Below are 25,793 nucleotides of genomic sequence, written 5' to 3' on the forward strand. Positions count from 1 at the left end.
TCATCAGACAGCAGTCCAACCCAATGTAGGTGGAACACACCACGGAAAGGGATCACCCTGAACCAAGTCAGAGGCCAGGGCATGTGTTTTGGTAATACCACACTGGCAAACCAGAATGGTGCTGTTTGTGTGAAAACTGTTGCGGTTGATAGAACCTATAGATGGGCAATCCCGTCCGTACCTGGAATGTGGATCTGCCACCAGTCAGGGATAACCCCTTGTGTGTCCTTTAGACTTTTTAATGACTCTACTGACTTTTGTGTACAAATTTTGATTGTTCCCAGGGTCCTATACCACTCAGAAGAAAAGATGTACCATTATTGGGGAGAAGCTGACAGCAGGCTCCAAAAAAGAGAAGTACTGGCAGCCGTAATGATAGCGACGCTGCTTGGTTTAGGAGTAGCCAGTACGGCCACGGGAGTGACCTCCCTGGTGACCCAGCAACGAGGCCTGTCTCAACTGCAAGCCGCCATCGATGAAGATTTGCAAAAAATCGAGAAATCTATGACCTTTTCGGAAAAATCCCTCTCCTCGCTCTCCGAGGTCATTTTACAAAATAGGCGGGGATTAGACCTTCTATTCATGCAACAAGGAGGCCTTTGTGCTGCCTTGAAAGAGGAATGCTGCTTCTATGCTGACCACACCGGAGTGGTTAGAGACTCGATGGCTAAACTGAGAGAAAGATTAGCTCAAAGAAAAAGAGACAGGGAAGACCAACAAGGGTGGTTTGAATCATGGTTCAGCCATTCACCATGGCTAACCACCCTGATATCTACCTTGATAGGGCCGATTGCAATGGTCATGCTGGCATTAATCTTCGGACCCTGCGTGTTAAATAGACTCGTGTCGTTTGTTAAGAGCCGCTAGAGAAGGTTAACATTATGTTTTTAGAACACCAACAATTGCTTTAAAAATGTGCTCATTTAGCGTTACCCCAAGTCACCCCCCATTTACCGAGTATGCCTTATGCTCGTTACTATGAATTGTGATGCATATTTTTAAACTTTGGATTTTTAAACTCTAGACTTTCTAATTAAGATTTTAGATTTTTATACTTTTTAAATTCTATATTTTTTAACTAAGATTTTAGATTTTTATACTTTAGATTTTTATACTTTAAACTACCTCGTATACTTTAGATTTTCAAGCATAGGGAGGGGGGAAGTGTAGGTAGTTAAGGCTTGGCGGTCGGAAGATATCGCGCTGTACGGATAGATAGAACCCCGCCCCCCTCCGGATAGCCAATGGTGTCTACCTCATGACGTAAGCAGACGGAAGCGACGTCGTAAACCCAAGCTATATAATGCTGTACCACTCACCAATAAACGCCATTTTGCCATCCACCATATCGGTGTCTGTGTGCTGATGGCCCGAGCGGCCTGCGGTCGGTCGTTGTGCCATTCCTGAACAAGGTCGCGACACCTCACAAGGCAACACAGGGCAATGCTGTAGTGGGAGAGGAGACTGGTGACAGCTGCCTCCTCCCCTCTTCTCCTTGAGGGCCAGATCCTGCTGTTTGCAGCATGCTGAGCTGCAGCAGCTCCCCAGAGAGCCAACGCACCTTCCAGTCTGCAGCAGGGGAGCCTTTTGGGGAAGAGCTGGAGGGGGGTGGAGACCCACCAGTTTAGGTGCCAGGTCCTTTCCAGGTATCAAACCCTTCTCCCCACCAAGCTCCTGTGTAAGAGGTTTCTCTGCTTGTGGGCACTGGGGCAGGTGAAAGCCTCAGCCAAGGGAGAGGGACCCTGGCTGTGCTCCCAGCAGCACTTTTGTGGGAGGGACACCGAATCTCCTCCACCATGGAAATATGCACCATTTGACAATCCTCCCACATTAGACCTTCTCCAGACCAGGGACTGGACTGTGGCTTTGGGCTGCAGCCCATGTCTCATGGAGATCCTTTCTCCATCCTCCTGACCTCTCCCTCCTCTGCCTCCCCAAGCACTGAAGAGAAGATGCCTCCGTGACTTTTAACCATTGTGGGAGCTGATCCATGGGCCATGAATCCACTGGGGCTGTCTGGGGTGTTCAAGGTGCTGAGGCCACCTTAGGGCTCCCTTCTGTGGGGCCGCAGCTCACCCTGACATGGCAGCTCTGTCATGGCCTCTGCTCTGTGGGACCAGCATGGCCCAGGCAGGGCCTGGGGCAAAGAGCAGCTGGGAAAGCCCAGCCTGAGGGAATGGGTGCTGGGGGGCACCATGGGACCTATCAGAGCCATTTGGATGAGAAGCTGCCTGTGACCAGCAGGATGGAAATGTCTCTGTCAGCAGGATGATTCCCCAGGGACCGTGGGCTCTCACAGCCCCACAGCCTGACCCCAGGCCTGCTGTCCCTGAGACATGCCCCTTCCCACGACCATGTCTTTGTTCTCTGATCCCCCTCATCAGCCTCAGGGAGATGCCCCCAACACATGGGTGGGCAAAGCACCAGCTCCGGGTCAAATCCCCCACAGACTTTTAATAATAACAAATATGATGCACAGCGTAAAAATGGGAATAAAACCAGAGGAAACTCGAGGCTGTTTCTGCTGCCTGTGGTGCTCACGGCTCTCCCAGGGACCTGGTGCTCACGGCTCTCCCAGGGGCACGGCAGGGATGGGCTCTGCTGGCCCGGGGCTCAGGGACTGTTGTGCACTGAGCTCCGGTGTCGCAGCCTTTGTGACCTCACGGGGATGTGCCAGAGACACCTCTTCAGCATCATCATAGCCCATGCTCCCCGGGGACAGGGACGAGGTGTCACCTTCAGCTCCAGGGACCACGGCACTTCTCCGGGAGCGCAGGCTGGCCCCTGCAAGCAAGGGATGACACTGCAGTTTACCCCATAGGGTCTGTACATCACCCTCCTCCCTGCTCCTCACCACATTCAGCTCCTTCTCCCACCCCCTTTTCCATGGAAAACTCCTGGGGCAGGTTCCCTCTTCCCAGGCACTTTGAGTCTCAGTATAGCAGTGACTCGGGTGTCACCAGCGATGGCACCCCAGGAACCAGCAGTGCTAAATTGCCCTCTCACCTCTGGGAGCATCTCTGGGCTCTGCTGCCTCCCGTGGTGCCCTGGGCATTTCCCAAGAACCCTGCCCAGGGGCAGCATCTTCCCCAGGCTCAGAAGCCTCCCTGGCATCATCATAACCATCCAGTGGGTCACCTCCAGGAAGGACAAGGACATCTGAAAGCAGAGGGGAGCTGGTGACAGGGAGAAGATGCGTCCTGCAGAGCAGAGGACAGGAGGATGCGCAGGGACACAGGGCAGAGGCACTGGTGGTGTCAGCACCACAGGAGGCCCCCATGTCCTCCCCATCTCCAACAGTGACACTCAGTGACACCTCTGTCCATCACATGACTGTAGGGAGATCAACCCCTTCCTGCCTCCTTTACCTGGTGCTGATCCCAGACCATCTTCCTCTTCATTGACCCCAGGGTAGGGCTGCATCTGGGTCAGGGACTCCTCTGAATAGGAGCCTGGAGAGATGCACAGCGGATGTTGAGGAGCAAGGCCCACTGACCTGGCTCATGGTCAGCACTAGTCATTGGGAAAAAGCTCCTCTCCCCTGCCCAGGACAAGGATGCTCTCCTCACAGCTCACATGGCCCCAGCGCTGCAGGGACTATGGGCTGGAGAGCTTCTGGACATCCGCTCAGGATTGGGGCCAGGAGAAAGGGTCATGCAGATGTGCCTCACACCCACCTGAGCGACCAAAGCTCGCCTGCTTCTCCCACGCTGGGCTGTAATCAATCTCCTCGTACACAGCCTCAAGGAAGGGATCCTGAGTTCTCCTGGAGCCTGGGGACAGAGGCAGGGCTGGCACAGGGACAGCCTGGGGCCCAGCACCTTGGAGATGGATCCTGCTGCCCTGCGTTCCTCCTGTCATCCCTCGTGCCCAAGAGCCCCCTCCATCACTACCTAGAGTATGGCCAGCCTTGGCCATCCCTCCTCTGCCATTTCTCTTCTCACCCCATCACCAGCTCCCCCCACCTCTGGGCTTTCTTCAGCCCTTGCTGCTGGTGCCCCATGGCCAGGCACTCAATGGGACAGCACATGGGGCAGGTGGCAGCACACAGTCTCATCCCCCAGCTCTGCTTGTGCCTCTTCCTGACACCTAATAGCACCCACAGCCCTTCCAGGAGATATCTCCCCATGGAACCACTGTGGAAGGACTCACCTCTGTGCCCAGCCCTGGCACTTAGCATTTGTCCAGCCAGGAGGGCCAGGAGCAGGCAGAGGAGGGCCCCCAGGATGATGCAGATGATGACAGGCACTGAGACTCTCCCACTGCTGGTCAGACGGCCTCTAGTGGGATCTGCATGGGCAAGAACATGGAAGGCACATCACCAGTTGTGACCCCCATCACTCAAAGCAGTAGGGGGTGGTGCACCACAGGGGTGAGTGATGGAGAAGCTTCTGCCCTGCTGGGTAAATGACAACCCTACCCAACCCCACCTCCACCCCACCAGTGCCTCCTCCTGGGAGTTTCACACCCCAGCAAGAAGCCCCTTCCATCCAGCTGTGGGTCACAGCCTGGTCCCAGCGATATCCAGCCCCGGAGGGAGGACAAGTTACCTGCTCGGGGTGGGGATGCTGCTGTTGTACTGGGTGTAGCTACAGAGGAAGAAAGGAGAGCTGGGCTGAGAGGGTGAGTGTGCGGCTAGTGGGAAACCTCCTCCCCATCACACCGTGTCCGTGTCTGTAGATGTCCCTGACACATCCCACCCAAACTGCCCCTCCTGTGGTGCTAGAAAGGGTCTCTGCTCTGGGCGGCAGGCAGGATGGCACAGGTAGCACAGGGGATAGCCCTGGAGCTGCAGGGCCCCACGAGCAGTGGTCAGAGGACATCCAGTTCCACCAAGGCTTCTGCCTGCTTGGCACCAGGCTCCTGCACGCCACAGGAACACTTTTGCTCTTAGGAGGTCAGGACCGAGTGGACACAAGGCCTTCCCCAGCTCCCTGCCAACACCCGAGCAAGGGCTCCCAGCCCTGCCGCTCACCTGAGCAGCGTACGGCAGCGTCTTCCTTATGCCGGCACGCACCGCCATCCCCGGGCCGTGCCCAGCAGTCCTGCAGAGACGGCTCCGTCCCTCGGCACTCCACCCGCTCCAGCCAGATGGGGCCCGTCCCCATCCCAAACGCAGCCTCATGCAGGGCAGACACTGCAGGGCCACAGCCCAGCTGCCTGCAAGCCACCTCGGCGTCCCGCATGTCCCAGGAGTCATCACACACTGTCCCCCAGGAGCCGCGGTGCCAGACCTCCACTCTGCCTGAGCACCCGTCCGTGCCACCCATGGCACGAATCTTCTCCCTGTCTGGAGAAGGCAAAGACCTCCCGTGGCAGCGGGACAGCAGGCAGAGCCCTGCCAGACAACAGGGGCACACGGAGGAGCAGCTACCTGTGCAGCTCGTGGAGTTGGGGCACGGGGCCAATGGGGCTGGGGGCGTTTCTGGGCGTCTCTCTGGGGAAAGAAACACTGCAGTGAAGAGGTTGGTTTGGGAGATGGTGCAGAGGAGAGTGAGACTGAGCTCTGCTTCTGCCTCCCTGGACCTTCATGGAGGTGGACGTGTTTCTGGTCATTCAGGGAACACACGCAGGACTGTGGGGGGACCCCGACTGCTCAGCCCCAAAAGGTCTCTGGTTCGCAGAGCAGTAGGAGCCTGTCTGTGGAGAGGAGGCTCTTCTGAACCCTGTCTGGGCTCTTCTGAGACCTACCCTGGAGATGCCTTTGCCTCCCCCGGACCCTGTTGTCAACCTGGGTGACGGCTGCTGCTGGACGTGTGTGGCTGTGGTCACCTTTGTGTCACCAGCAACAGAAGGGTCTGACATGGAAAGGAAGAGCCTCTCCAAGCTTTTCCTCTACATTTGGCCATGCTCAGTGGGGAGAAGGAGCTGGAGTGACACAGGTGCCTGCTGGCTCAGAGTTACCGTTGCAGATGATGTGGGCCTCTTCTCGCAGGTCATCGCACGACTGTGGGTCCCAGGGAGCGGAGGGACACTGCCAGAAGGAGCTGGTTTTCTCCCCACACTGCAGGTTATCCAGCCACGCAGGGCCAGACACCTTGCCATAGGGCAGGTGTGTTTCCAGGGACCCTCCATCCCCGCAGCCCAGCTCCTTGCATGCCAGTGACACCGTCTCGAGAGTCATCAAGTTGGAGCAAACGCTCCCCCACGTCCCGTTGTAGAAAACCTGCAGGCGCCCGGAGCAGCCGTCGCTGTTCTGCAGCCTCAGGGCCACGAACTCTGGGAGGAAAGGCACGGAGGGGGAACAGGCTGGTCTGGGGCAGGGGGAGCCGGAACACCTCTGCACTCCCCAGGCCCCCTGTCAGGCAGGGCCATGGCCAGCGTGTCCCTGTGCACCCCGGGGCACAGAGAAGTCCCTGATGAACACACCCCCCCGCCCTTCCCACCAGCCCTCGGGGACGGCTGAGCTCCCCAGGGACCCCAGTGGGACTGAGGGCACCTGTGCTCGTGTGTCGGCAGGACGGGCTCGGCAGGGGCTCAGAGGCGGCCATGGACAGCCTTGGCCGTGCCCGGCTCTCCCTGCATCCCGGCCTCGCCAGGGTCCCGCCGCATCTCCCAGCACAGACCTGAGCAGACGACTCCCGCGTCCTCCTTGTGCCCGCAGTCGTGCTGCCCCCAGGGCCCGGCAGGGCAGTCCCAGAGAGCAGCTTCGGCCCCGGAGCAGTTCACGCCGTCCAGCCAGATCTGCCCGGAGCCTTCTCCGAAACGAGCGGAGCCGGCCGCCTCCACCGCCCCTCCGCAGCCCAGCTGGCGGCAGACGACGCCGGCATCAGACAGGTCCCAGCCATCGTCGCAGACGGTCCCCCAGCTGCCCTGGTAGTAGATCTCCACTCTGCCCGCGCAGCGCCCGGCCCCGTTCACCAGCCGGACCCGCCGGCTCCCTGCAGCGGGTACAAATCCCAGTTGCTGTCCGGGGCCGGCTGCCCCCACACCCCATCGCCTGGGCGGCCCGTGCAGCACCACTCACCCCGGCAAATGACTCCCACGTCCTCCGCCACCCCTGCTGCCCGTGCGCTCTCGGGCAGGGAGGTGTTGCAGAGGGTCAGGTCGGCCTCGTGCCCGGCGCACCGCACCCCTCGCAGCCCCATGGGGCCCGTCCCTCGCTCAGGCTTCGGGGGGCTGTAGGCTGTCCCTGCCTCTCCGCACCGCAGCTGCCGGCACACCACGCTGGCCTCCTGCACGTCCCACTGCTCATCCAGGACTCTGCCCCACGTCCCGTGCCGGAAGATCTCCACTCGCCCGTCGCACCGGCTCCCTCCGCCCACCAGCCGCAGGGATCCAAAGCCGGCTGCGCCTGGGCAGAGCAGAGATGTCACAGCCACTGGCAGCACCCGGGAGCACAGCACCCTTCAGGGAGCAGGGCAAAGGGGGACTTTCTGACCAAATGGGACAAGATGGAGCCTTGTGCCAACAAGGGGGACACTCAGGCAGCTCCTCCTGTCTGGTCAGATGAAGCTCTGCGGGGCTCTCTGTGGGGATGGGATGCGGTTGTCTGCAGCCAGAGGGAGGGAGCAGAACCCGTAGCCCTGTCCTGGGAACATCCCACAGGACAAGAACAGGAAAGCCCAGGCCTGGCAGTGACACTGGAGCCTAAGCCACTGGCCTGGGGGCAGATGCCTGCCTCCATCCAGTTCTCAGCTCTTCCATGGTAGAGTGGTCAGTCTGAGGAGGCAAAGTTCTCCAGAAGGCTCCTGAGGAAGCCAGGGTTTCTCCAGGGAGAAATTCAGCCTGGAACTGCCAGGGGACCCCTGCTTTGGGTGGCCACGTCACACACCAAGGGCAAACGGACTTAATGCAGCATTTTTCCAGCACTCACCTGAGCAAATGACAGCAGCGTTGTTTCCATGGGAGCACGGTGAGGCCCCCAGGGTGGTCACTGGGCACTGTCCCAGGTGGGCTTCAGTCCCGTCGCAGTGGAATGCATCTCTCCAGACAGGGCCAGTCTCTCTCCCAAAATGCTCTCCTCCAGGAATGGACTCAGCAAACCCACAGTCAAGTTGACGACAGAGAACGTGGGCATCCAAGAGATCCCAGCGGGAGGCACAGAGGGTCCCCCAGGTGCCCAGCACCTGGACCTCCACCCTCCCTGCACACGCTGTGCTGCCGTTCACCAGCCTGAACCCTGTGTATTCTGGGGACAGAGGAGGAGAGAGGGTGGACTGGTGCTCTTGTACCCTCAGCAGCTGGCAGAGAGGCCAGAGGGACAGCATGCCTTTCTTCTCCTTCTGCACAATATTCCTGCTGCAGACAACCTCTCACCCCTCCTGTCCTCACGCCCGGCCCAGCACGGTCCGTGCTCTGTTCCCCAACTCCCAGCACAGCCCCAGTGTTCGGTACCCCACCCCGAGTCCTTACGTGTGCAGGTGACAACAGCGCTGTTTGCGTGGGTGCAGGGCTGGTCCCTGGGGGAACCCCTGAGGCAGGAGGTGAGGAGGGATTCATTCCCCACACACTGCAGCTCTCCATCCCAGGTGGGACCGGTCCCTTCTCCAAAGTGAGATCCTCCAGCGACAGCCAGGGCCACCCCACACTGCAACTCCCTGCAGACCACGTCAGCAGCTTTGGGACCAAAGCGTGAGTCACAAACAATTTTCCACAGGTTCCCATCAAGGATCTCCACACGTCCTGAGCAGCGGCTCTTCCCTTCCACCAGTCGGAATAATCCTGGGAAAAACAAACCGAGATTCCTCTGGTAGTTAAATGCCCACGTCCCAAACGACTTCCAAGGAAGCCAAGACCAAATCACCCATTGTACATCCCAAAGGAATCTTTTGAGGGAGTGTTGGTGACACAAATGCATCCAGGCCCCCCAGCACCTCTTCTCTACACCATCACAGCCCTGAAGGGTATGTGTCTAGTGCAGACCCACAGCAGACCCTGCAGACCATGTCAGCGCCTTCGGGACCAAAGTGCAAGTCACAGACAGTTTTCCATTGTCCACGTCATGGATCATTAAACATCCTTTGCAAAGGCTATTCCTTCTGGTGAGTCACACAAATCCTGGAGCAACCAAAGACCCCTGAGAGTTCCCACAACCCTCTGGCAGTGCCCTGACCATGTCTTATCTGGTCTCCAAGGTGGTCAAAGGCAAAAAAGCCCCATGACCACCCTAGCTACTCTCAAGGAAGTGCTGATGGCACAAATACATCAGGGCATCCTCTGCTACTCTTTGGAATCCATCACAGAATTCCTGGGCATGCTTCTCTCCCAAACCCACAGTCACAGGCACCGCTCGGACAAACTGCTTCTGCCCCAGACACCTTGGCCTGCCCCGATCTGGTCCCTGGGCACTGCAGCCCCCAGAGCACTTGGACTCCAGGGAAACGGGCCCAGGTGATGGCAGCTGTAGCTTGTCAGGGCCCCACTGAGCTCGGGGCCAGGCTTGAGGAACCCCTTGGTGCCACCAGAAACCTACACTGTTTCCATGGGGGTCTGGGGCTGTTGGAGGATGGGACGTGTCACAGGGCAAAAATATGGTGAGGCTGGACCTGCAGTCGGTGTCTGTGCCACCGCCCTGCTCAGGCACCTACCCTGGAAAGAGGTCCTCAGCCATGGCTGGAGGACATTGCTGGGCATGCATGTCGCTGGGCAGAGGGCAGGAGAGAGGACAGAAGAGCAGCCCTGGGCTTACATGAACTCCCAGCACAAGAGCAAGCTCAGAGGAGAGCCAGTAAGTGCTGACAAATCCCCTGTGGCACAGGGCAGCCAGGGGCTGAGGCGGGCAGGAGAGGCTGGGCAGCAGGTCAGCACTGCTTGGCTGGGGTGGTGTCCCTGTGGGTACGCTCTCATGGAGTGACAGTGGGAGAGGAACGAGGTGCCACGTGCTGTCCTGTTCATCTGCCCAAGCCCAGCACTCTTCCTCTCCGAGCAACTCCTTTGCTTCTGCCCAGCGACTCCTGTTTGCCAGAGGACACAACCCAGAAGTAGCTGGCCATCTCACACCCTTCACCAGGACTCGGGGTGGCCACAGGTCACTCTTGGTGCCTCTGGCATGGCAAGACCTGGCCCTCATCACTGCCAGACAGGACCTGGGGGAACAGGAGGAGAAAGACGGGAATCGAGAGACAATGCAGAGCAGGGTGGGGGATTCACATGAGCCACCTCAGGGGCCAGGCAGGGTATGGGCACCCTTGGGCAGGTTCTCACTGGGCTTTGCCCAGGGACTGGGGACAGTAGAAATGGAAATTCCAGCACACCAGTGTGACCGGCCACATTGGGCGATGCTCTGGTGCCTGACTGTTGCTTCCTGAGGGCAGTGCCACATTCCTTCCACAATCTCAGCCCCAGAGATATGGAATAGGCTGTCCTCTTACCTGAACACATCACTCCAGTGTCTTCTGTGTGAACACAGTCATGTTCACCCCATCCACTGTGAGTGCAGTCAGACAGGGCAGACTCCGTGCCATTACAGCCAACATCATCCATCCAAATGGGGCCAGATCCTGGTCCAAAGTGTGCATACTGAGCAACTCCAACAGCAGATCCACAGTCCAGCTGCTTACAAACCACTGCGGCGTCGTTCATGTCCCAGTTGTCACCACACACGGTGCCCCACTGGCTCTGTTGTTTCACCTCCACTCTCCCAGCACAGCGCCTGCTGCCATTCACCAGCCTCACCTCCACAGCCCCTTCAAACACTGACACAGGATCAGTCAGGACAGCGTTGAGCCCCAGCACCGTGGGTCTGGGGGAACCCCTGCCCGAGTGGGAGCCCACTCCCCTCCAGGTTATTCCCGCGGCAGCGCAGGGGTCCCCTCCATCCCCACGGGCTGTGCAAGGCCATGTGCAGTGAGCTCCCTCAACCCATGCCCCCTCCTTGTCCTTGGCCATCAGCCCAGCCCTGCCCTTGTCTAGGATGCCCCAGGAAGGTCATCGCTTTGCGAGCCTGTGGGAACAGATACCCCAGTTCCCTTGCCTCCACAAGCACAACCAACCTCCCCCTCAGGCTGACCCCAGGGCAAGAGGGCACCCCACACCCCTGAGGGTGGCTGTGCTTCTGGGCTCACAGAACAAAAAGCCACCAGTTGAGCCACAGCCAGCTCACAGGGCACAGTGCTGGCACAGCAAGGGCTCCAGGAAAGGTGTCCAAGGATGACACATCCATGGACAAATCCAAGCACCAACAGCCATAAACATGGGAGCCCTGGCAACAGAAATGCCCTTCTCTCATTCACAGAGGTACAGGGTCGATGAACCTGGGCACCTTCTACCCCTTGTCACATTGACACATGGGAAGAAGACCCATTTCCAGAGAGAATCCCTGTGGTGCTTCTTGGCCTCAGGGCTGTGGGACAAGGGAGCAAACATCTACCCCTGCACAGCTGCATTCAGGGGAGCAGCTACAGTGACCAACGGGACAGAGAGACTCTGTTCCCATCCTGAATCTTTCTGCAGCTGTGCACCAAATTCTTGAGGATGGAACAGAAGCAGGATATTGGCTTCAGTGTCTTTTCCTGCGTAACTGGTGACTGCAGAACACAACCCACCCCTCCTGTCCTCATGCCCGGCCGAGCATGGTCCATGCTCTGTTCCCAACCCTCAGCACAGCCTCAGTGTTTGACACCCCACCCCGAGTCCTTACGTGTGCAGGTGACAACAGCGCTGTTTGTGTGGGTGCAGGGCTGGTCCCTTGGGGAACCTCTGGGGCAGGAGGCGAGGAGGGATTCATTCCCCACACACTGCAGCTCTCCATCCCAGGTGGGACCAGTCCCTTCTTCAAAGTGAGCTCCTGCAGTGACAGGCAGGGCTGCGCCACACTGCAACTCCCTGCAGACCACGTCAGCAGCTTTGGGACCAAAGTGTGAGTCACAGACAGTTTTCCACAGGTCCCTGTCATGGATCTCCACACGTCCTGAGCAACGGCTCTTGCCTTCCACCAGCCGGACAAATCCTGGAAAAGAAAACAAAACTGGGAGTTCCCTGAGCCTCTGACAGTTAAATGTCCACATCTCACATCATCTGCAAGGGACCAAATCATCCATTGCATATGCCAGAGGAAGGTGTTGGAACAGTATTGGTGACACAAAAACATCCAGGTCCCCCAGCACCTCTTCTCTATATCATCACAGACCTCAAAGGTGTGTGTCTGTCACCAGGCACTGCTCAGAAAATCTGCTGCTCTACAAGGTGCCCTGCACTGCCTGGCATGGTCCCTCATCACTGCAGTGGTGTGCACAGTTAGGGTCCTGAAGAATAGGCCCAGATGACAATGATTGCTGCCGCCTTCTCAGTCCATGCATTGCTTGGAACCCAGCAGGGCCGTCACCTTGGCACAGCCAGAAATGCAGCCAGCAACCAAGGGTGTTCTGGTGTGTTGGAAGGTTCCAGTTAGGGGGGAGACATCACAGGGCACAGAATCAGTGCAGCTGTGACCATGGCTGGTGCCTTTCCAGACCACTCTGATGCCTTGTCAGAGAAAGTGTCCTCAATCAGGGACACAGTTCTCTGCTCCAAGTGGCAGAAGACCCACATGACCCCCTGGGCTCATGTTGGCTCGTATGGTAACAGCAGACACAGATGAAAGTCAGTAAGTGCTGGCAAAGACCTTGTTTCATAGGAAAGTGTGAGGAGACGATGACAGGCAGGAGGGGTTGGCAGAAGGTCAGTGCTGCCTGCATGGAGCCATGTCCGTGCAGGGCTGTCACCGCCCCAGGGACGTCCTAGAACCAGCCTGTGCAGACAGTGTTGCAGGAGAGAGCACCCAGAGTCAAGCAGCTGCAGAGCTCCTAGACCTCGCAGTGCTGGACAACACAGCTGAGCCCTGGGGACAGGCAGAGTGTCCTGGGTTTGGCTGGGAAAGAGTTAACTTTTTGGCAGGAAGCTGAGAGGGGACACAACACAGGCAGCTGACCCAGCCTGGCCAGGGGCTATTCCATACCCTGTGACCTCATGCCCACAGTATATATTGGGGGAGGTAGCCGGGGGAGGGGATTCGCTTTGCAGTTCCCGAGTGGGCTGAGTTCTGGGTTCCACGCGGAGAGAAGTTGGAGCACTCGTTTTGTATTGTTCTTGTAACGGCATTATTGTAGTTATTATCCCGTCTTGGTTTTCTTGTATTGTCCTACGAAAGGATTTCAGCCACCTTCAAAACGAGAACATTGTCACCTGGCTGCTCCGATGCTGGGATAACTGAGCCAATGGCCTGCAGCTAGAGGGTAGGGAAGGGAGCATTGACAAGGCCGTTGGAAGAAAACCACGAACCCTCAGCCTCTGGAGATGACTTCTGTCAAGTGTGAAGGACAGGTACCCCTTCGAGGAGGATATTCCATGTCATCCAAGCAAGTGGACCACCATGGAAAGAGGTATCCAGTACCTGAAAGAGTTATCCATGCTGGAGGTGATTTACAATGGTCTGAATAATGAGCAGTTACCCACAGATCCAGATGAAGTCCCATGCAATCAGCCCATGTGGCAGAAATTTCTACGGAGTGCACCAGCATTGTATGTCAACTCATTGGCAGTAACGTCCTGGAGACAAGGCGAGGAACCAACAGTGCAGGACTTGGCTGGTCGACTTCAGCAATACGATGGAAGTATCTCTTCCTCTGCACAGGCCTGCGTTGCGGCTGTGGAGAAACTGTCCCAGGACTTCCAGCAACTCAAAGAGGACAGGTCCTACTCTCCACCTGCACGGACTCATAACTCTACTGTTAGAAGTAAGCATTCCCCTGATCAAGAGAGAGAATATGGAGGGTACACACTGCGAAGTAACCTGTGTTTTTTCCTGCGTGACCACAGTGAGGACATGAGGAAATGGGATGGGAAACCGACCTCGACCCTAAAGGCACAGTTACAGGAGTTGAAAGGATAAACAAAAGGAGATCCTTCCAGAAAAATGTTGCTCCATTTTCCAGTGGACAGTGCCTCAGACCGTATAGAAGGGCTGATCCTGTTTCTGATCCTCTTGAAGGAACTTCTAATTCGTTTTCACAAAAGGTGAGCGATGAATACCGTGACCAGGCCACAGTTCGCTTTCACTTGGAGGGGAGTCCAGTACACCTGGAATCAACTGCCCCAGGGGTGGGAACACAGCCCCACCATTTGCCAGGGGCTGATCCAGACTGCACTGGAGCCGGACAAAACTCCAGAACATCTGCAGTACATTGACAACATCATTATATGGGGCAACACAGTGGAAGAATTTTTTGAGAAAGGGAAGAAAATAGTTCAAATCCTTCTGAAGGCTGGTTTTGCCATAAACCGAGGTAAGGTCAAGGGACCTGCACAGGAGATCCAGTTCTTAGGAATAAAATGTCACATTCCAGTGGAAATGATCAACAAAATATCAGCTATGTCCCCACCAACTATGAAGAAGGAAACACAAGCCTTCCTAGGCGTTGTGCATTTTTGGAGGAGGCACATTCCAAGTTACAGCCTAATTGTGAGCCCTCTCTACCAAGTGACCCAGAAGAAGAACGATTTTAAATGGGAACCTGAGAAACAACAAGATCTTGACTCCTGAGCAACAAACGTGCTCTACCTCACAGCCGGGGAGAATGGCCCTACTTGGACCCTCTGGCAGAAAGCACCAGGGGAGACTTGAGGTCAACCCCTCAGGTTTTGGAGTCAAGGGTGCAGAGGATCTAAAGCCCACTCTACTCCAACTGAAAAGGAGATATTGGCAGCATATGAAGGAGTCTGAGCTGCTTCAGAAGTGGTTGGTACTGAAACGCAGCTCCTCCTGGCACCCCGACTGGTGGCGCTGGGTTGGATGTTCAAAGGAAGGGTCCCCTCCACACATCATGTAACCGGTGCCACATGGAGTAAGTGGGTTGCACTCATCACACAAAGGGCCTGAATAAGAAACCTCAGTCATCCGGGAATTTTGGAAGCTATCACAAACTGGCCAGAAGGCAAAGAGTTCGGAATGTCACCAGAGGAGGAGGTGCCATGCGCTGAAGAGGCCCCACTGTATAATGAACTATGAGAGAGTGAAAAGCCATGTGCTCTGTTCACGGACGGGTCCTGTCGCATTGTGGGGAATCATCAAAGGTGGAAAGCTGCTGTGTGGAGTCCTACGCAACAAGTTGCAGAAGCTGCTGAAGGAGAAGCTGCTGAAGGAGAAGGTGAATCGGGTCAGTTTGCAGAGGTGAAAGCCGTCCAACTGGCCTTAGATATTGCTGAGCAGGAAAAGTGGCCAGTGCTCTATCTCTGTACTTACTCTTGTATGGTGGCAAATGCCCTGTGGGGGTGGCAACAGCAGTGGAAGCTGAGAAACTGGCAACACAGAGGCAAACCCATCTGGGCTGCCCTGTTGTGCCAAGACATTGCTGCACGGGTAGAAAAGCTGGTTATGAAAGTACGTCATGTAGATGCTCATGTACCCAAGAGTCGGGCCACTGAAGAACTCCGAAGCAACCAACTAGACAGTGGATCAGGCTGCTAAGATTGAAGTTTCTCAAGTGGGTCTGGGCTGGCAACATAAGGGTGAAAAATTTTTAGCTCATTGGGCACATGATACCTCAGGCCATCAAGGAAGGGATGCCACATACAAATGGGCTCGTGACCGAGGGGTGGACCCAACTGGATGCGGTTGCACAGGTTATCCATGAGTGTGAGACATGCACTACAATCAAGCAGGCCAAGCGGTTAAAACCTTTCTGGTATGGAGGCTGATGGTCAAAATATAAATATGGGGAGGCCTGGCAGATCGATTACATCACAGTTCCACAAAATCACCAAGAAAAGTGCCATGTGCTCACAATGCTGGAAGCAATGACTGGATGGCTGGAAACATATCCTGTGCCCCATACCACTCCCCAGAACACTATCCTGAGCCTCGAGAAACAAGTCCTATGGCAGCATGGCACCCCAGAATTGAGTCAGACTACAGGACTCATTTCCGCAACAACCTCATAGACACTTGGGCCAAAGAACATGGCATCGAGTTGGAGTATCACATCCCCCCACACACCGGCCTCTGGGAAAATTGAACAATCCAACGGAATATTAAAAACAACACCAAAATCAAGGGATGGTGGAACCTTCCAACATTGGGACACTCATTTAGCAAAGGCCACCTGGCTAGTTAACACTAGTGGATCTGCCAACCGACCTGGCCCTGCCCCATCACAACTCCCACGTACTGTAGAAGGGATAAAGTCCCTATAGTGCGCATGAAGAATATGTTGGGGAAGGTGGTCTGGGTTAGTCCTGCCTCAGGCAAAGGCAAATCCACCCATGGGATTACTTTTGCCCAAGGAATTGGGTGCACTTGGTGGGTGATGCAGAACAAGGGGGAAGTCCAATGTGTGCCTCAAGGGGATTTGATTTAGGGATAGAATAGCCCGTGAATTAAATTGATTATGTTAGTTGCTGAATAACCCTGATACTGTATGTCATCATCACTGCCATTGCTGTATGCACAGACTTTGATGAAGCCAAGCAAAGTGCAGCAATGATGGAGCCTAGAACTGGCTTCAGCAGCTTTCCCAATTTTGACGTCTTCAACCCATGAACATGGATCGTGCCAGATACACCAGCTGTGAGCTCCGGGTGCAGCGTGCAACAACCTAACACTGCACACCATCTCTCCTGACCTGAAAGACTGGTATGACAGATGGAGCCCCAAAGTCATGGATGAAATGAACTCAACAAACACGTTAGAGGAATGACCCATAGACTCAAGAAATTATATCGCTCTGTGTGTTTGTGTGTATATATGGCAGGAAAAGCGGTACACAAGGACCCTCAGCGTTGTTGGCTTGGAGCTGGCTGAATAAGTGGAGACCAGGAGAGATCAGTGGACATCCTGGGGCAGGATTGGATGAATCATCTGCAGCTAAAGACACTGACTGAGCCACAGTGAGACACTGTGGCACGGTCAGTCCACCCTTGGGTAGACTCTCTCTGGGCTTTTCCCAGGGCCTGAGGACATCAGCAATGACAATCCCAGCTCAGCAGTTAGACCAGCATCACCAGGCCCTGCTCTGGTGTCTGCTGTTGCTCCCTGAGGGCACAGGCAAGGTCCCTTCTCCCATCTGGACCCCAAACGTGAGGAAGAGGTTGTCTCCTTACCTGAACACATCACTCCAGCGTCTTCAGTGTGAGCACAGTCATGTTCACCCCATCCACTGTGTGTGCAGTCAGACAGGGCAGACTCGGTGCCATTACAGCCAACATTATCCATCCAAATGGGGCCAGATCCTGGACCAAAGTGCCCGTACAGAGGAGCTCCAACAGCAGATCCACAGTCCAGCTGCTTACAAACCACTGCTGCATTGTTCATGCTCCAGTAGTCATCACACACGGTGCCCCACTGGCCCTTTTGTTTCACCTCGACTCTCCCAGCACAGCGCCTGCTGCCATTCACCAGCCTCACCTCCGCAGCTCCTTCAAACACCAACGTGAGATCACTTAGGAGAGCGCCGAGGCCCAGCAGTGCAGGACTGGGGCAATTCCTCACTCGTGTAGAGCCAGGGTGGGAACCCTCTGCCATCTGGGCTGTCCCCACTGCAGTGCAGGGGTCCCTTCTATCCCCACGGACTGTGGAAGGCTGGGTATGCCCAGGTCCAGCCCTGCTGGGTCGTTCACCATCTCACCACACAAGGCGCCTTTCCCCACCCTAATGGCCACCCACCCCTCCTCATGCCCTCCCGCATGCTGACCAGCCTTGCACTGACCACCTATTCCTCTGGGCACACACTCCTCCCCAGCCCAGCAATCCCTGAACAACCCCAGCTACCCAAACCTGCAGCTTCCTATTCAAACCACCTGCCCTGGCATCATCCAAACCCACCCTCACCCCCAAGGCTTTTCATGTTCCCTCTGAGATGATCCAGAGGATCCCGCCTCCCACGCCCCCTCCTTGCCCTGGGTGTCAGTCCAGCCCCTGCACTTGGCCGGACACTCCAGGAAGGATGTCTCTCTACTGAAGATGCCCCAGTCCTCTTTTCTCTGTGGGGCACAAACTGCCCTCATGGGGTCATTGGTCACCTGGAACAAGGGGCCAGTGAGCAGCACACAAGTCCTCCAGGGACCCCAGTGGCTGGCTGTGCCTTGGGCATCTCTGGGTGCTGCCATCACGAGCTAGGCCACCACCAGCTCCAGAGCACAGTGCTGGGGAACAGTGAGTCCCAAAATGGTACCCCAGGACAGGGTGTCTAGAAATCCAGCCAGCCACAGGCTGTCCTAAACACTGGAGCCCTGGAAAGGAGACACTCTCTCCCACACCAATGGGCATAGAGAAGGCCATGGGGTCCATGGACTTGAGCACCTTCCTCTCCTTGTCTCAGGAGCATCTTGCAAAGAAACTCCTGATAGATCCCGATGACCGTGCTCGTACCTGCTGGCCCTGGGCTGTGGGACAAGGGACCCGGTACTTACCCCTGCACAGCTGCACCCAGAGGAGCAGCCACAGCATCCGAGGGGACAGCAGGAGTCCCTCTCTGCCCATCCTGAGCCTCCTGCCCTGCCAGCACATCCCTGCTGTGCCACACTCCCCGCCACAGCTCCTGTGGACTCAGGGAACAACAACGATGGGATGGCAATATATCTGTGCAGACGCCAGCCCAGCTACAACAGGAGCCAATCGAAGCAGCGGCACCTTTTTAGAGATTATCGGGAGCTATCTCCCCTCTGACACAGCCCAGTCCTCCAATGAACTTCTCCAGCGCCATTCATGACCATATATGAGGGACGACTCCACCGCAGGTGTCACGTCACTGTGGTGGGAGGCTGTCATGGACAGGGCTGGTTGTAGTGGGAGAAACGGGTCTTTCACTCCTTGAACCTCACTGTGTGGATCAGGAGCACTGAACATCTCCGATGCTGGGCACACTCAAGAGCCCAAGGGGTGAGTGTCCAGCCATCCCCATGCCATGGGAACCACAGGGCTGGGACGGCACTGGGGGCTGGGTCAGGAAGGGAACAGTCCCTGCTCCCGAGCCACAGCCCGCTGTGCTGGGAGCAGAGGTGGGAAAGGGCCTTAGCCCAGGCCAAAGCCCCATCCCAGGAGCACTGGCTCACCCATCCCTCCCTGGAGAGCCCCATGGAAGGTCCCTCACAGGAGCCAGAGCTGGGACACGTCCCTGTCCTGGCAGTAGACACTCAAACCAGAGGCTCTGACAGATCCCTGACTCTCAGACTGTCACCGAGTGGCCGTTATTCCCCACGGGTGGCTCGGGAGCTGCAGCCTGCAGGTGCACAAACCACAGCCCACGTCACCTCGCAGCGCTCGCCATGCTCCCCCCGCCGCGCCCGGGCAGGAAGTCTGTGGTTTTCTCCTGGCGCCGTGCCCAGACACATCCCTGCTGTGCCCCCGAGCCACCCTACCCTGACTGCTCCAGCCAGGGCTGCAGGGGATGCTCCTCAGTCTCGCAGACAAGGGGCCGGGCAGCTCTTGTCCTCCATGATGCCCTTGTGACAGCACATGGCTGCTCTGCACCGAGCCCCAGAGCCATATGGGGTGCCATTGGTGGTGTGACCTCATGCCCTCCTCCTGCCACTGCTGTGTGCTTATGGGTTATAGTGTCAGTGACGTCACACTTCTCCTACAGCCACTGCTATGTGTGTATATGAGTTACATCATCGCACGTGTGTGCAGCGCATGGACTTCTGCTGAGAATGGTTCTTCTGAATAGCCATATTTGGGCGTTGTTTAAATGTGATTTTGGTGACATCAGAAGCACCTACACAAGCTATGTGCCCGCTCCTGCCCTATCAGCTACTCAGGCACAAGCACATACCAACCTATTTTTTTGATTTACTCACGTAGTGGGTGGGTGACCCCATCTGGCAGCCCCCGCCACTCACTTGCTCAATCCCCACCTGTGGGTTGGGAGAGGGAACTAGAAGGACAAAAGCAAGAAAAAAATCTCATGGATCCAAATAAAGACAGTTTAATAGGTGGAGTAATCACTCCCAACAGCGTGTCAATGCCCAGCCAGTACTGGGCAAAGGACACTTTGAAGAGCGCCCCACCACTCCCCCAGTTTTATTGCTGACCATGACATCATACGGTGTGGATCATCCCTTGGGTTAGTTGGGGTCAGCTGTCCTGCCTTTGTCCCCTTCCAGCCTCTCACCACCCCCACCTCCTTGCTGCCAGGGCAGTGAGAAACAGAGGCAGCCATGACGCAGTGCAAGCGCTGCTCAGCAATAGCTACAACGTCGGCGTGTTACCAAAGCTGGTTTGGCCACCACGGCAATGCACAGCACCACAGGGGCTGCTGACAAGAAAATTAGCTCCATCCCAACCAGACCCAATGCAATCTCCACCCCTTAGTCCATCCTGTTTGCATCCTGCTCAGGTTCTACAGTATCCAATACACTTTCGTTCACCACCACCGCCACTTTCCACATCCTTTCACACGACATACACACACATACTGGCTTTGGTGGGTACGGCTCAGTGGACCTGGACTAGTCCTGGCACACTCCTGACTCCCCTCGCTCACTCAGCCAGAGCTTTCTGAAACATTCAATCACATCATCAACCTAAGGACAAGGGAACCTATAGAGCACCAGCCTGCAGCCCACAGTGGTCTTGCAGGTAGCTGTGAGATCCTCCAGCACCATGGGGAAAGGGAGTACCCCACCACCACCCTTCCTCTTCAGCACCTCAAAAACCAGTTTGCAGCTCACGGGTTCATTGCCTGGTCCTTCTAGTTCACATGTTCATTTTGGAGATCCCTTTCAAGTCTTGTCCATATTGTTCCCATGCACATATTCTTCTGAAGCTGGCATTTTGTCCTGGTTTTCCATATTCACAGACAGCATTGCCTGTGTCTTGCAGCACGGAGAAAAGCTCAGAGTCTGCCCCAGTAACCCTGCATGGTCATCCTACTGGGTGGGGCTGGGACTCGGGGGCATCCTGGGTCAGTTCACAGGATTGGGCTCTTCTTTGCACGTTAAGAGGATTAGTGCGGAGCGCCCCTTGGTGGCCTCCTGGGAGGAGACAATAGCCCTCTGGCACGTTCCAGCTTCTCGTGTTCTCCCTACCTCTTGAAGTCCCACCTCACTCCAAACATGTCTGGCCACCTCCAGGAGCCTGGTAAAGTGGGGGAATTCAACTCCTCCTTGTACTTTTGCTTTTATTCACATTTAAACTCTGAGTGTTCATTCCATTAGCTCTTTTTAAAGAAGGTTCTATCCATTTTATACCTCTGTTATAATGGCCATATATATTTAATTTCTCTGGCTTTATGAATGCTTTGATATATATTACACGCATCGAGGTATCTCTGTATTTTAAATATTGTATCTATCATCAATAAAAATACACACGTATTTGTACAGTCACTTTCATGTATATTTTTTTCTTGAAATGTACGTATTGTATACATGTGGGTATTATGGTGTTAAAAAATGGCTGTCACACAACAGCAGTGTCAGAGCTCAGTGCTTGTGCTCGACGTGAGACCTTCCCCTGCCTCCATCTGCTTCCAGTCTGCACCACCCTTCTCCAGAGAACCACCTCAGGCCACTCCTGTGTCTGGTGTGAAAATCTGCCCTGCTGTGCTGAGGATCCCCTCTGACGGGGGTGACACACAGCCTTTTCCACAGTGCCTCCTCACCCAGCCATGGGCTCCCTGCTTGGCAGCGTCTGGAGCCCTCCTCCATCTCCTCCCCACCGCTGCACTGCTGGTGGCAGTTCTGTACCCGGTGGTGCCTCCAGCTGTGAACCCCCTCATCTGCAGCAGGAGGAACCAGGAGCTCAAGGATGCAATTAGGAAAGGGCTTACCTGGAAGTTTTTTCCATAGTGATAACTCTCCATCTCCCTCCACAAATGACTCCCAGGACATTCCATCCAAAACTGGTGCTTGGTGTGTTCTCTTATTGTTACCATTATCATTAGCATGAACTTCGACAGTGATACTTGTGGTTCTTGTGTTCCCAGAGAAACGTTTGAGTTTGTCTCACTCCTCCAGAGGCATGAACCTGCTCTGTCTCACCTGGAGCCTGTGTAAGGCTGTGTCTAACATTGGGGGCAGAGCTGGCTCCCCCACAGCATCTCTGTCATATAATGGCATCTCCCCAGCGCACTGGGGAATGAGTAGCCATCATCCCCATCCAGCTGGAGCTGCTTCCCAGCCTGACCACCAAAGGCCAGTGTGGAGGCCCCCAGCACCACAGCCAGATCACTCTGCAGAGCAGCCTTGGTAGATCCGGGCTCTGCGGAGATAATGGAGAGGGGCCCAGGAACGGCCAGGTAGATCAAGGAGGGGGTGAGGGAAAGATCAGAACAGAGATGAGCCGGGCTGAAAATTGTCTCAGAAGAAAAAATGCCAGGATCCAGCTAATCCAAGGCAATGCCCAGACTGTGGTACCTAAAGCATGCTCGTGGTGCAGAGCAAGTCCTTGCTCTCCTGGTGCTCCACCAGCCGGGGAAGTGGATGAAGAAGGATTGGTGTTCACAACTACCCATCTCTTAGTGTCGTTGTCCATCCTCAAGGGTAGAGTCCAAAGGGAGGGTTCTAATTTATTCAAGTCACTTGTTGTAGTGACTAGTTTATTCATCAATACTTCAGAATCCATGCGATTCAGGACTCCCAATCCTGTTCCCAAGATACCAGTCAGGTCCCTCTTTGTTCGCTTTGGGGTTCGTTTCAGCAACCAGGTTGTCCATCCTTCGTATGAAGTTTTTAGGAAAGATGAGCAGGCTGGCTGGACTCCTGAAAAGTTATTTTGCATTAACAATTCAACTCGTTTGAGAGACCATGACGGATTAAACAACACTTGTTGTTGACCTGTGTTTCTAATTATATATGGTCCGATTTCAAAGATTTTGGGGTCATTTGTGATGAGTGGTTTGGCTGTGACATTTATTTTCAATTCTCCCCAGTGTCTTGGATGACTTTTGTTACACATGATCCTACAAGGATGTTGCACAGAGGTTAAATTTAGCCAGCAATCTTGGTTTTGGTTTTCGCATAATATGAGAGGGCCTTGGCGTCCAATTCCATAACTGTTTACAGGTTTGACAACGGATTCATTGACTAATCTGCATCGTACAGTAACATCGTCACCACGTGCTACAGTGAAAAGGGTACGATTCCATCTTTGTTATCCAAGATGGTTAAAGTGTTTGTGCCATGGTAAGTGATCACGGCAACAAGCATCATTGGAGGGCTGGCCACGGCATTTATTTTGAATTTAAATGTTAGGCCCAGTGGGACCGGTTGTTTTTGTTGCCAGTGGCATACAACGTAAGCAGGTTTGACTAAGGTAAAATTGTGCCAGCAGTCCCCTCGTTCACTGATACAAGATTTGGTGATTTCAACGTTTACCGTACTGGGGTCTAATATGTTGCCGCTACTATGTCGGTTATGACAACAAGTTATAGTGGAATTTTGTCTGGTACAATTCCATTCTTTTGTGTAACAGGGTCCAATTACAGTGTCTGGGCTAAATTTCTGCCAGTCTGTTTCCAACAGGTTGCTAGAGATCGTAATCTGGGAAGCTTTTTCATATGTTGATCCACTGATTTTCCTGCATCCTACCCGGATGTTTTCCCCAATTGTTCCGGTTAGGGCATAAATCTGTTCATTTTGATCCCATTTCCACTCATTTGAGTGGTATATTTCAGAATCATGCATTACTACAGTGGCCAAACTCGAAGGATTGCCGTTGGGGTATCGCCCCATGCTGTTTGAGTATCAAATGTAAGCTTGAGACCATGGCCATTCCAGGTTGTTTTGGCTGTGAATCAGGGACAAAATGCAAAACAGTATCACAATTCCAATTTGCTGATTAACCATTTTAGAATTTAGGTTTCCAGATTACCATGACCAGCAGGAACAGTATTACTGCTAAAATGAATGTCAATAGGCCTTGTATACAGTCGAGATCTGCGTAGGCGTGTCCACTTGTCCACGTACAATTCATTCAAAGTTCCTGCAAAAGAAAAGAAAAAACACACGCTCAGTTGAGAATGCAACCGGCAATATTAGTTAAAATGAGGGTATTATCCACCGAGTACTGATTCGGTGTATTTTGCCTGAACAGTCCCTGGCTTCCCAGGCATAAGGATTTTTGGGAGTGTTTAATACCATTGCCACAGTTCCAATTTGAGGCATTTTAACCATCACAGGTTGCCCTGCATGAAAGCTGGTAGGATATTCTCCTGGTTGCACATCTGCCTTTGGTACCAAAGTTTTGGCAGAAGAGCAGAAAGCTTTCATTTTTGGACACCCATTTCCACTCCATCTATTGTTTAATTGGTAGATGGCATTAGGTAGTCGCAGATGCCATCCTGATTCATGGGTTTTGGCAAATTTTTTAACTAGGCCATTTGTTCTTTCAACAATGCCATTAGCCTGGGGGTAATACGGCGTGTGGAATACCCAGCGAATGCCTTCTTCTTTGGCCCAGTCTTGCACTACCGTAGCTGTAAAATGCGTCCCGTTGTCACTCTGGATTTCTTCGGGAAGAGGGAGAGTGCTAAACCATTTCTTTAGACTGTGGACTGTATTTTCTCCAGTTGCAGCTGTAACATCTGTGGCCATGGTGACTCCTGAAATAACTTCTACTCCCACCAGGATGTATTTTTTACCCCCTGAGGGTCATAGTGGACCTATGTAATCAATTTGCCAGGTGTGCCACAGTGTTTTTTCGATCACGGATGTGCAAAGGAGGTGCTTTACTTGGATGGTCTTTGTTAAGTCGAAATCGACATTGTGAGCATGCAGTTATTACTTGCTCACATAATTTTGTGGTTATGGGCCATCCTCGGGCTATGCCTTCTCGGTATAGATCGGCTCGCCCCGTGTGGCCTCGTTTTACATGCAACCATTCAAGTAATCGCTCCCATTCATGATTATCTTTTACAACATCAATCTGATGTAGTCGTGTGAGGCTGTCAACTTGTTGATTAAATTGAGCAGCAATAGAAGCTGACGGATCATGTCCCTTTACCCAACCGACATACAAAACTCTCTGTTCTCCTATCTTTAGTAATTGCTTCCAGCTTTCGGTTTGCCAGACTGCAGTCCTGTTGACCTGCCAGTCATTTGTCGCCCAATGACCTATCCATTCAGTGGCTCCTTTGAAAACTGCATATGAATCAGTGTAAATATGGCTAGCACCTTCCTGTGCAGCTAGCAGGACTGCTCTAAGTTCTCCTACCTGTGCACTTCCTTCTCCTGTTTCACTTAGCTTTTTCCCCGTGGCTACTTCCAGCGCCACTGCTTTATAATGCCATTCATCATTTTGTCGATGGGATGATGCATCTGTAAACCACACTCCTGTTAGGTCACTGTCCTCTTTAAGAGGAGGTGCTTCCTGTATTGGGGATGGTTTACTAGGTAGAGTTTGGAATAGTGAATTACTGTCAATGTCTTTTTGTAATTTGGATACTTTAGTGTTGCCCTCTTTAATTGGCATAATTTCATTTATCCCTTCCAGGTAAGCATACCATTTGCGAACAGTGGGTTTCTGGGCAATGCCGGCAGGTGGTGCTGTGCCTTTGTGGACCATATCTAAAAGGCGAAAAGGTCCACGAAGGATCACACTTTGCTCCTTCCTTATCTGTTCCACCCGCTTTACTGCTCGCACTAGGGACAACAGGCCTTTTTCAAGATCTGAATATCTTGTTTCAGTGTCGTTAAAGGAGTGAGAGCTGAACTCCAGCGGTCTTTCTGGTCCATCTGGTCCCTTTTGCCATAGATTACAATGGGAACCATGCTCACTGAACCCCCACTCTACATGGATGGGGTCCATAGGGTGAATAGGACCGAGTTGTTGGAATAATCTCAGTTCCTTTATCAGGATATCTAATGCATCCTCGTGTTGTTTGGTCCAGTCCCATGATTTGTTTTTCTTAAGCAAGTTATACAGGGGACGAGCAACAATG

At 54.3% G+C, this 25,793-nt stretch overlaps 2 protein-coding genes across 2 annotated transcripts; both read right to left on the reverse strand.

Moving 5' to 3' along the window:
* Positions 1-2,563: 2,563 nt before the first annotated feature.
* On the reverse strand, positions 2,564-8,210 carry LOC147525859 (antigen WC1.1-like). The gene is made up of 11 exons (XM_086630867.1): positions 7,817-8,210; positions 6,968-7,294; positions 6,567-6,881; positions 5,905-6,219; positions 5,375-5,437; positions 4,969-5,290; positions 4,551-4,579; positions 4,153-4,290; positions 3,678-3,773; positions 3,369-3,452; positions 2,564-2,784 (listed from the first exon to the last, which is right to left on the reverse strand). Exons 1-11 carry the CDS (start codon positions 8,208-8,210, stop codon positions 2,564-2,566), a joined length of 2,304 nt encoding a protein of 767 aa, XP_086486993.1.
* Positions 8,211-10,011: 1,801 nt separating this feature from the next.
* Positions 10,012-18,394, reverse strand: LOC147525860 (scavenger receptor cysteine-rich type 1 protein M130-like). Its single transcript, XM_086630868.1, has 4 exons — positions 18,325-18,394; positions 17,017-17,331; positions 10,314-10,628; positions 10,012-10,028 (listed from the first exon to the last, which is right to left on the reverse strand). Exons 1-4 carry the CDS (start codon positions 18,392-18,394, stop codon positions 10,012-10,014), a joined length of 717 nt encoding a protein of 238 aa, XP_086486994.1.
* Positions 18,395-25,793: the final 7,399 nt, after the last annotated feature.

This window comes from Tauraco erythrolophus, unplaced genomic scaffold, assembly GCF_009769465.1.
Source record: "Tauraco erythrolophus isolate bTauEry1 unplaced genomic scaffold, bTauEry1.pri scaffold_56_arrow_ctg1, whole genome shotgun sequence".
Lineage (NCBI taxonomy): Eukaryota > Metazoa > Chordata > Aves > Musophagiformes > Musophagidae > Tauraco > Tauraco erythrolophus.